The 12,142-nt window shown below is 39.3% G+C and overlaps 1 protein-coding gene across 6 annotated transcripts in view; it reads left to right on the forward strand.

Moving 5' to 3' along the window:
* KIAA1586 (KIAA1586 ortholog) overlaps nucleotides 1-6,865 on the forward strand; it is a 29,883-nt gene extending 23,018 nt beyond the window's left edge. For 4 of the 6 annotated variants that reach the window (XM_061195191.1, XM_061195190.1, XM_061195189.1 and 1 more), the window contains one exon: nucleotides 6,500-6,586. Coding sequence is in view for 1 of the 6 variants with exons in the window: in XM_061195186.1 (XP_061051169.1) it covers nucleotides 6,500-6,636 (137 nt within the window). In the remaining 5 variants the exon portion in view is untranslated. Of the gene's footprint in view, nucleotides 1-6,499 lie in introns of all 6 variants that reach the window. The other 2 variants (XM_061195186.1, XM_061195192.1) reach the window with 2 other exon arrangements.
* The last annotated feature ends 5,277 nt before the right edge of the window (nucleotides 6,866-12,142 follow it).

A 12,142-nucleotide genomic window follows, 5' to 3' on the forward strand; every position in this document is an offset into this window, starting at 1 on the left:
TTTCTATGTCAGTGAATGTGTTTCTGTTTTGTAAATAAGTTCATTTGTATCTTTTTTTTTTTTTTTTAGATTCCACAAATGAGTGATATCATATATTTGTCTTTCTCTTACTTACTTCACTTAGTAGGATAATCTCTAGGTCCATCCATGTTTCTGCAAATGGCATTATCTCATTCTCTTTTATGACTGAGTAATATTCCATTGTATATATACACCACATCTTCTTTACCCATTCCTCTGTTGATGGACATTTAGGTTGCTTCCATGTCTTGGCTGTTGTGAATAGTGCTGCTATGAATGTAGGGGTGCATGTATCTTTCCAAATTAGAATTTTCCCTGGATATATGCCCAGGAGTGGGATGCTGAATCATATGCTAACTCTACTTTTAGTTTTTTAAGGAACTTCCATGCTGTTCTCCATAGTGGCTGCACCAATTGATATTCCCACCAATAGTGTAGGAGTGTTCCCTTTTTTCCACACACCTCTCCAGCATTTCTTGGAGTTCTTTTTTTTTTTTTTATTGAAGTCTCCAGCATTTATTTGTAAATGATGATGGCCATCCCGACTGGTGTGAGGTGGTACCTCATTGTAGTTTTGATTTGCGTTTCTCTAATAATTAGTGATGTTGAGCTTCTTTTCATGTGCCTGTTTGCCACGTTTATGTCTTCTTTGGAGAAATGACTATTTAGGTCTTCTCAGTTTTTGATTGGGTTGTTTGGTTTTTTGATATTGAGTTGTATGAGCTGTTGGTGTATTTTGGAAATTAAGCCCTTGTCAGTTGCATTGTTTGCGAATATTTTCTCCCAGTATATAGGTTGTCTTTTCGTTTTGCTTATGGTTTCCTTTGCTGTGCAAAAGCTTATAAGTTTGATTAGGTGCCATTTGTTTATTTTTGCTTTTATTTCTTCTGCCTTGGAAGATTGACCTAAGAAAACATTGCTACATTTTATGTCAGACAGTGTTTTGCCTGTGTTCTCATCTAGGAGTTTTATGGTATCGTGTCTTATATTTATGTCTTTAAACTATTTTTGGGGGGGATGGGATTAACTTTTTTTTTAATCAAATAATTTTTTTATTGGAGTATAATTGCTTTACAGTGTTTTGTTAGTTTTGGTGTACAGTCAAGTGAATCAGCTACATGTATAAATATATTCCCTCCATCTTTGACCTCCCTCCCCCTGCCCCATCCCACCCATCTAGGTCATCACAGAACACCGAGCTGAGCTCCCTGTGCTATACAGCAGGTTCCCACTAGCTATCTCTTTTACACATGGTAGTGTATTTATGTCAAACCTAATCTCCCAATTCTTCCCACCCTCCCCTTCCCCCGCTGCGTCCACACGTCCCTTCTCAGCGTCTGCACTTCTGTTCCTACCCTGAAAATAGGTTCATCTGTACCATTTTTCTAGATTCCACATATATATATGTGTTAATATATGATATTTGTTTTTTTCTTTTTGACTTCATTCTGTATGACAGACTCTAGGTCCATCCACATCTCTAAAAATGACCCAATTTCGTTACTTTTTATCTCTGAGTAATATTCCATTATATATATGTACCACATCATCTCTATCCATTCATCTATCATTGGACATTTAGGTTGTTTCCATGTCCTGGCTGTTGTAAATAGTGCTGCAATGAACATTGGGGTACCTGTCTCGTTTTGAATTAGGGTTTTCTCAGGGTATATGCCCAGTAGAGGGATTGCTGGGTCATACGGTGGTTCTATTTTTCATTTTTTAAGGAACCTCCATACTGCTTTCCACAGTGGCTGTATCAATTTACATTCCCACCAGCAGTGCAAGAGGGTTCTCTTTTCTCCACATCCTCTCCAGCATTTATTGTTTGTAGATTTTTTGATGATGGCCATTCTGACCGGTATGAGGTGATACCTCATTGTAGTTTTGATTTGCATTTCTCTAATGATCAGTGATGTTGAGCATCTTTTCATGTGCCTCTTTGCCATCTGTATGTCTTCTTTGGTGAAATGTCTATTTAGGTCTTCAGCCCATTTTCTGATTGGGTTGTTTGCTTTTTTAATATTGAGCTGCATGAGCTGTTTATATATTTTGGAGATTAATCCTTTGTCCGTTGCTTCATTTGCAAATATTTTCTCCCATTCTGAGGGTTGTCTTTTCGTCTTGTTTTTGGTTTCCTTTGCTGTGCAAAAGCTTTTAAGTTTAATTAGGTCCCATTTGTTTATTTTTGTTTTTATTTTCATTACCCTAGGAGGTGGGTCAAAAAAGATCTTGCTGTGGTTTATGTCAAAGATTGTTTTTCCTATGTTTTTCTCTAAGAGTTTTATAGTGTCTGGTCTTAACATTTAGGTCTTTAATCCTTGTCTTGTTCCTGATCTTAGAGGAAATACTTGCAGTTTTTCACCATTGAGAATGATGTTTGTTGTATATGGCCTTTATTATGTTGAAGTCAGTTCCCTCTTTGCCCACTTTCTGGAGAGTTTTTATCATAAATGGGTGTTGAATTTTGTCAAAAGCTTTTTCTGCATCTATTGAGATGATTATATGGTTTTTATTCTTTAATTTGTTAATATGGTGTATCACATTGATTGATTTGCATATATTGAAGAATCCTTGCATTCCTGGAATAAATCCCACTTGATCATGGTGTATGGTCCTGGATTGGATTCTGTTTGCTAGTATTTTGTTGAGGATTTTTGCATCTATGTTCATCAGTGATATTGGTCTGTAATTTTCTTTTTTTGTGATATCTTTATCTGGTTTTGGTGTCATGGTGATGGTGGCCTTGTAGAATGAGTTTGGGAGTGTTTCTCCCTCTGCAGTTTTTTGGAAGCGTTTGAGAAGGATCGGTGTTAACTCTTCTCTAAATGTTTGATAGAATTCACCTGTGAAGCCATCTGGTCCTGGAGTGTTGTTTGTTGGGAGTTTTTAAATCACAGATTCAATTTCAGTACTTGTAATTGGTCCCAGATTAGGCCTGGGACTTCAACAGTCTCCCCAGGGCCCAAGCGGCCAGGGAAAACTCTAGCTGCACTCCCTTCCGATTCTCTGCTTTCCTGAGGGTCTCCCCTGTCCCCGTTGATCCCTAATTGTGGGTGGGCCGCTCCAGGCATGGTACCCTTCCCCTCCCCCAGCTTCCCCTCATGGGTGCTGGTCCAATTCAGCCGGCCTTTACTTTTCCTCCCCCCTTTCTCCCTCCCACTCCTGCAGGACCCACGTGGCTGGAGGAGGTCTCGGTGGGCAGAGGATCAGGCCCAGGACCTCAGCAGGCTCCCCAGGGCCCAAGTGGGCAGGGTAAATGCTGGCCGCATTCCCTTCTGATTCTCTGCCCTCTCCAGGGTCTCCCCTGTTCCCCCTCTGGGCGTGGGAACTCCCCCAGCTGCTCCTCAGGGCCGCTGGTCCCATCCTGCCTCTACTTCTCCTCCCCCTCCCTCCCCCCAACATCCTACCCAGTCGCTTGGGCGTCTTCCTGTTCCCTTAGGTGTCCGTGGTCCCCCACCAGTGCCTGGTAGGTGCACTAGTTGTGCAGAGACGTGAATTCCACGTCCTCCTAGTCTGCCATCTTGACTCCGCCCCAAGATTCTAAACTATTTTTTTAACATCTATGTATTTATTTGGCTGTGTCGGATCTTAGTTGCGGCACGCAGGATCTTTGTTGTCACATGCAGAATCTTTGTTGCAGTATGCAGGATTTAGTTGTGGCATGTGGGATCTTTAATTATGGCATGTGAACTCTCAGTTGCGGCATATGGGATCCCTGAGCAGGGATCGAACCCGGGCCCCCTGCATTGAGAGCACAGAGTCTTAGCTGCTGGACCACCAGGGAAGTCCCAAGTCTTTAAACTATTTTGAGCTTATTTTTGTGTATGGTGTGAAGGAGTGTTCTAACTTCATTGATTTACATGCAGCTGTCCAGCTTTCCCAGCGCCGATTGCTGAAGACACTGTCTTTTCTCTATTGCATATTCTTGCCTCCTTTGTCGAAGATTAATTGACCATAGGTGTGTGGGTTGATTTCTGGGCTCTCTGTTCTGTTCCATTGATCCATATGTTTGTTTTTGTGCCTGTACCATGCTGTCTTGATTGCTCTAGCTTTGTAGTATTGTCTGAAGTCTAGAAGGGTAATGCCTCCAGCTTTGTTCTCTTTCCTCAGGATTGGTTTGGAAATTCTGGGTCTTTTGTGGTTCCATATCAATTTTTGGATTATTTGTTCTAGTTCTGTGAAAAATGTCATGGGTAATTTGATGGGGATCACATTAAATCTGTGGGTTGCTTTGGGTAGTATGGCCATTTTAACAATGTTAATTCTTCCAGTCCAAGCTCATGAGTTATCTTTCCATTTCTTTGAATCATCTTCAATTCCCTTTATCAGTGTTTCATTGTTCTCAGCATCTGTCTTTCACCTCTTTGGTCAGTTTTATTCCTAGGTGTTTTATTTCTTTTTGATGTGATTTTTAAAAGGGTTGGATTTTTTTTACTTTTTCTTTCTGTTGTTTCATTGTTAGTGTAAAGAAGTACAACAGCTTTTTGTATGTTAATCTTGTATCGTAATACCTTGGTGAATTTGTTTATCAGTTCTAATAGGTTTTTGTGTTGAGTCTTTATAGTTTTCTATAGAGAGTATCATGTCATCTGCATATACTGACAGTTTTACCTCTTTCCTTCCAATTTGGATACCTTTTATCTCTTTTTCTTGTCTGATTGCTGTGGCTAGGACTTCCAATGCTGTGTTGAATAAAAGTGGTGAAAGTGGGTATCCTTGTCTTTTTCCAGATATTAGCAGGAAGGTTTCCAGCTTTTCACTGTTGAGTATTATGTTGGCTCTTGGTTTGTCATAGATAGCTTTTATTATGTTGAGGTATGTTCCCTATATAGCCACTTTGGTGAGAGTTTTTATCGTGAGTAGATGTTGAATTTTATCAATACTTTTTCTCATCTATTGAGATGATCATGTGGTTTTTGTCGTTTCTTTTTTTGATTTGGCATATCACGATTGATTTGCATAATGTTGAACCATCCTTGTGCCTCTGGAATGAATCCAACCTGATCATGGTGTATGATCATTTTTATGTGTTGTTGAATTCGGTTTGCTAATATTTTTTTGAGGATTTTTCTAAGTATATTTGTCAAAGATACTGGCCTGTAATTTTTTGTTTTTTGGTAGTGTCTTTGTCTGGTTTGGGTACCAAGGTGATGGTGGTTACATAGAATGACTTTGGGAATGTTCCCTCTTCTTCATGAGCTCCACCCCTCCGAGCTCTGGGAATGCACAAGCTCTGGAAGGTTGCCCACACATGGAGACAGGGCTGAAGTCTGAGCCGATTGCCTGCATTTCCCTGTGAACACACTGCTATGGTGGGGCCTGCCCCTCCCTTTGCATGATGGACCTGGGCTCTGTCCTGCACACATCCCCAGTTGCAGCCTGGACCACACTCTAGGCCCTTCGGACTGTCTTCGCACAGCCAAACTGAGTCCTCTCCCTGGGTCTGTCCACTGAAGCCTGAGTTTCAGCCCCCAGTTGCCACACATACCAGCAGGCATGCATCATGGGCTGGGAAGTGCAGTGAGGTGGTATTTTGTGACTGCCTTCGTTCACTTACCATAACATTTTAAGGGTTCATCCATCTTGTAGTATGTATCGGCCCTTCATTCTTTTTGTGGGTGAATAATATTCCATTGCATGTGCATATACTACATTTTATTTGTTCATTCATCAAGTGATGAATGTTTGGGTTGCTTTCACCTATTAGCTATTATGAATAATGCTGCTATAAACATTCTTGGAAGTGTTTTTATATGAACATATGTTTTCACTTCTCCTGGGTATATATCTAAGAGGGGAATTGCTGGATCATATGTTAACTCTTATGTTTAATCATTTGAGGAATTGCTACACTACTTTCCAAAGTGGCTGCAAAATTTTACATTCCCCTAGCAGTACCATGAGGGTTACTGTTTCTCCACATCCTTGTCAACTCTTGTTATCTGACTTTTGAATCTTAGTTATCCAAGTGGGTGTGAAGTAGTATCTTATTCTGGTTTTGATTTGCACTTACCTGATGACTAATGATTTGAGCATATTTTCACGTACTTACTGATCATTGTACATCTTTATATATCTTTGTATAGCTTTACATTCTGGATACAAGTCTCTTATCACATATATGATTTGCAAATATTTTCTCCCATTTCTTGGGTTATCTTGTCACTTTCTTGATGGTGTCCTTTGAAGCACAAAAGTTTTTAGTTTTGGTGAAGTCCAGTTTATGAAGTGATTTTTTTAAAATTTTCATTTGTTGTACTTTACAAGTTCCATCTTTTTGTATAATTTTTATCTTTTATTGATATTTTCTATTTGATGTAACATTGTCATCATACCTTTATTTACTTCTTAATCATGTTTCCTGTAATTCTGTGAATGTGTATATAATGGCTGATTTGGCATCTTTTTCTTAGAAATCTGTTCTCACTGGCAGTTTCTGTTGACTGTTTTTTTTTGTTGTTGTTGTTTTTTAAAGATAACCACTCCCGGACTTCCCTTGTGGCTCAGTGGTTAAGAATCCGCCTGCCAATGCAGGAGATACAGGTTCGAGTCCTGGTCTGGAAAGATCCCACATGCTGCGGAGCAACTAAGCCCGTGTGCCACAACTACTGAGCTTGCACTCTAGGGCCCGCGAGCCACAACTGCTGAGCCTGTGTGCCACAACTACTGAAGCCCACGTGCCTAGTGCCTGTGCTCAGCAACAAGAGAAGCCACCACAATGAGAAGCCCGCGCACCACAGCGAAGAGTAGCCCCTGCTTGCCACAACTAGAGAAAGCACGCACGAGCAACAAAGACCCAATGCAGCTAAATAAATAAATAAATAATTTAAAAAATAAAGATAACCACTCCTAATTTTTTTAAAAATTAATTCATTCATTTATTTTTGGCTTTGGCCATTATTAGGGCAATATTTCATTTAATTCCCAATTAAGCAAGTACTTGTAAGTATAAATTCTGTATGAACATAATAAAATCTTCCCAGTGTCTTTCAACTGAGGATAACCCAGGTATCTAGGTTCAAGGAAACCTGCTACTCCAGTGAGGAGTTTAACACCACCAAACAAAACTTAGGATCATCAGCCAACAATGGGAGGTCAGAGACACGGGAGAGACTCACTCAAATTCATCTGGACCCTCAGAGGAGGCGGATGGGCACAAGAGGCCTCTGCTGGTACCCAGGCTCTGGATCCTCATAGAGTTTAGGCAAAAGAGAGAAGTCTGCTCTGGGTCTCTTCATTGGTTGCCAAAATTATTGACAGAAAAAACACGAAACACACAACCTAAAATTTTCAAGTTACATGTTTTATTTGGGGACCTTACTGAAGACTGTAGCCTGGGGAAACAGCCGCTCAGATAGCTCTGAGGAACTGTTCCAAAGAGGCGAGAGGAGAGCCAGGATGTGTAGGAGTTTTTGCTGAAAAGACAAAATGTAGGCAAACATCACAAGATAACTGCTAATCACAAAAAAAAGGACATCTCAAGTTAATGATTGCAGTGCTTTTTTATGTATGGGAAGATGCAAGAATCTTGGCTCATTGAAATTATTCCTTCAGTATACATCTTACCGATCTAGGGCCAGTACCCTTTTTTTCTCCACCTTGAATTCCCCTCAGTGTGCACTGCAGTGGCTGAGGGCTTGAATCCAGCAACATGTGTTTACTGGAATGACAGGTGACATCATTTGTCCACATCAGCATAGCTCTGCACATTGTCATGTCACAAGTACTCTGAATTACTTCTTACAACTGCATGTGAATGTAAAATTAAAGAAAAAAATACTATTCAGAACATAGATATATGGCATGGCCAAGCTACATCTAAAACAAGTGTTATAGGTCACAAGGTAGAAAAAGTAGATGCACAGGAAGTTGTGAATCAATGATCTCTGATGTTCTGAACCCCTAATATTCACAGTGATTACCAGGTAACATGCTACGAAGTCTCTTGATGTGACTGTATCTGCACTCTGTACAAACATCAAAAAACCATTCAATGAAAGGTTAAAAAGAAATGAATTCATACATTAAAAATTATTTTAGGGCTTCCCTGGTGGTGCAGTGGTTAAGAATCCACCTGCCAATGCAAGGGACACGAGTTTGAGCCCTGGCCCAGGAAGATCCCACATGCCACGCGGAGCAACTAAGCCTGTGCACCACAACTACTGAGCCTGAGCTCTAGAGCCCGCAAGCCACAACTACCGAGCCCATGTGCCACAACTATTGAAGCCTGCGCGCCTAGAGCCCATGCTCCGCAACGAGAAGCCACAACAATGAGAAGCCTGCGCACTGCAACTAGAGAAAGCCCATGCACAGCAACGAAGACCCAACACAGCCGAAAATAAATAAATTTATAAAACATTATTTTAAAAGAGAAGGCAAGACTCTTACAGAAGAATGCCAGCTGAAAAAAGTTGCGAGGTGGCATTATTTTGTTCTTTTTTTAAGGCTGAGTAATATTCCATAAAAAGAACAAAATAATGCCATTTGCAGCAACATGGATGGACCTAGAGATGACCTTACTTCACTTCATACTAAGTGAAGTAAGAAAAGGACAGAAGTCAGAAAGAGAAGGACAAATATATCATGTGGAATCTAAAAAAATGGTACAAATGAACTTACAAAACAGAAATAGAGTCAGAAAATAGAGTCAGAAAAAGAGTCAAAACATACAGAAAACAAACTAATGGTTACTGGGAGGAAAGCGGGGCAGGGGGGATAAATTAGGAGTTTGGGATTAACATATACACACTACTATATAGAAAATAGATAACTAATAAGGACCTACTGTATAGCACAGGGAACTCTTTTCAGTACTCTGTAATGACCTATATGAGAAAAGAATCTAAAAAAGAGTGTTTATATGTATATGTAAAACTGATTCACTTTGCTGTATAGCAGAAACTAACACAACATTGTAAATCAACTACAGTAAAATTTTTTAAAAAAAATTAAAATCTTTTTCTTGAAAAAAGTTGAGAGAACAGTAGAGTTGGAATATCATTTTGTGGACATCATAGTAAAGTTTGGGAAAGGCAAAAATCATCAGAATATGCTATATATAGGCAATACATTTCATGAGGCATAGTGTTTGAATGGTCTAAAAGTATATCCCCCCAGATGACCTATTATTTATAAGGGGGAAATTACATATTGGTGATATGGGATGATACCTTGACCAGGTGATTAAAATTAATATCCCCAATGAGGGTCAAATAGCCATCATGGGTCTCTGGATGTGATCACCTAAAACACTTCAACATCACTTAGATTATTTTGTCTGGTAATGCATAACATGAATCAAATCATGAGTAAACATCTGACAAACCAAAATTGGGGAACATTTTATAAAATATTTGGCCTTGGGAATTCAAAAACATCAATATCATGAAAGACAAAGTTGAAAAACTGCTCCAAATTAAAGAAGAATAAAGAGACATAACTCAATGCACTATGTGATCCTGGAGTGGACAATTGATAAAATGTGATAAAGGACTGCAGATTAGGAAAAAAAGCATCATTCCATGTTAAATTTCCAAATTTTGATAATAATACTGTCATGGCCTACATGTTTATGTCCCCTCAAAATTCATCCCCATTAGAATGGTATTTGGAGATGGAGTTTGGGGGAGATAATGAGGTCATGAGGGTGGAGCCCTCACAATGGGATTAGTGTCCTTACAAGAAAGACACAAGAGAGCTTGCTTCTCTCTCTGCTTTCCACCCTGTGAAAGTAAAAGAAAACTGTCTGCAAACCAGACAGGAAGAGGGCCCTAACCAAGAACTGATTGTGCTGGCACCTTGATCAGGGACTTCCCAGCCTCCAGGCTGTGAGAAATAAATTGTCGTTTAAGCCACCCACTGTATGCTAAATTAGTAAAGCAGCCCAAGAGGACTAAAACAAGTACACATGTCAAAGAAAATCCTGATTCTTAGGAAGTACACACTGAACTATTAAGGGATAAGGAGGCATGATATATGCAACCTATTCTCCAGTGATTCAGAAAAAAAAGTATGTGTATATCTCTATGTAGATAGAAATACAGAATACGATAAAACAGATACTATTCTTGCAATTTTTCTGTAAGTGTGAAATCATACAGAGAAGTTTTGCTCGTGCTTAGGATTTTTCACCCTTCTTCAGTTTGCGGGAAGAAAGAATATTATACTTGCCTTAAATTCCTCCATAGTCACTCTTTAGTAAATAGATTTTAACAACTATTCTAACATGTAGATTATCATAAAAGAGGTTAAATAGATCTTAATACTTAGGACATCTTAATACCAGCCAGCAAGATTGTTACAAATACACCTACAGTTAAACTGTGCCACAGACCAATTCCTTTACCAGATACAAACCATTTCTAATATTTTGGTTGTCCATGGTGTTTTCAAAACCCTTGTGACCCACTACAAGTTGAACCATCAGAAGTTTTGTTCAGTGGCCTTATATGGAGGAGTAGTACTGCTATGAAGCAAATACTGAAAGATGATCCTCCAAATATTTCTAGAAAGAGGGTGGGAAGTTTTGCAAATACTACTCACAATATGTAGTAATGTTACCCCAAACTACTGTTCCCAGTTTACTCATAAGGGCAAATACATGATTGCTTGAAGGGGAGAATTCCTTTTCAAAAGAAGTAATTATCACAGCTTCCTCTGATGAGAAAAGTGGCTTGTACATATGACCCAACCATAGAAATGAGCCACCCCTTTTTTCCTGCGCTTCTTTTCCTTGTGTGCAACACTTGTACAGAATTCCAGACCTGAGAGGAACAAAGAAATTGCACTACAGACCTAGTGGATAGTGTTTTGTACTCTTTCAGACCTAAATGCTCTTTGTTCTGCTCTCATAACTCCCAGGAAATGACTGTGACGACTGGTTCCGAAGTATCTTAAGAGCCATTTTTCTTCCCTAAAGAATATTCTATTTTGGAATAAATGCCTATAAATCTATTTCTTACTTTATCATAACTTATTAAAGAGACTATTCCAGTTGCCAGGTCTTAAAATCAGAGCATTTACTCCAAACCAAATATGGTTCTTAATAATACAAATGCATTGGAAGTATTTGTTCCTTTTCTAAAGCATAATATTTGGTGCTGTGTATACATTAATTCTTTTCCCCAAGTTGAATGCTCCTTAAATAAATGACAGGCTCATGGTAGCTATACTTTCCCTTTTTTGAGATTTATGAATATTGGACAATGATTCTTTTTTGTTTGTTTTGGCCAGGTGCCTTGTGGGATCTTAGTTCCCCGACCAGGGATTGAACCCGGGGCCCCAGCATTGAAAGCGCTGAGTCCTAACCACTGGACCGCCAGGAATTCCCTGAACAATGATTTTTAAAGAGGGTTTGAGACTTACTGATGCATTTAATTTCCTCTTGGTGTCATTCCCTTAGTCAAGAACCAGGACTTGGAATCTTAAATCCTGGATGCAGCCAATGTTCAGATGGTTCTATAAATAATCACTCAACAAAACCAGCTAGAAAGTCAATAGAAAACAGATGAAATCAAAACTAAAGTTGAAGCCTGTACTTATTTGTTTCATTGAGTTGAAGGAAGAATATCAACATGTAGATTTGGAAATTATTATAATGTGTCCAACAAAGTCTAAGAGAACTGACTTTGAGGGGTTACCAAACCCATTGATGGGTTCCCTTCAAGATCTTAAGTCATAAAGCAAAATGATGGATCCACAGTGAAACATAAAAAACATTTTCCCATGGTTAAAAGTTTCCATTTTGAACCCTGAACCAATCAGCAGAGAACTCTGCCTTTTCCAATTCTAACCAGTTCCCTACCACACCGACTGGCCTTAAAAGCACCCCACCCAATCTCTTCTTAATTTCCTAAGATTAAGGGACTCCCAAGCTTTGCCTATAGTTTGTTCTCCTCTGCTACACCAAGCTAAATAAAACTGGCCTTACGGGAACTACAGGCATGTCGCTTAAATATTAATGGGTTTCAAAAGATTTTCTTAGTAACACATAGTCCAGCTCCCCAGAGAAAATTACTGTTAGTACTTAAGTCGGGTTCCTATTTCAGGCGTGGTTTGCTTGGTGGTTTGATGTGGTTCTGATATTATATATACCTTGCATTTTAAAAAAAATATGCTT

This window comes from Eubalaena glacialis, chromosome 7 (assembly GCF_028564815.1).
Source record: "Eubalaena glacialis isolate mEubGla1 chromosome 7, mEubGla1.1.hap2.+ XY, whole genome shotgun sequence".
In the NCBI taxonomy this organism is placed as follows: domain Eukaryota; kingdom Metazoa; phylum Chordata; class Mammalia; order Artiodactyla; family Balaenidae; genus Eubalaena; species Eubalaena glacialis.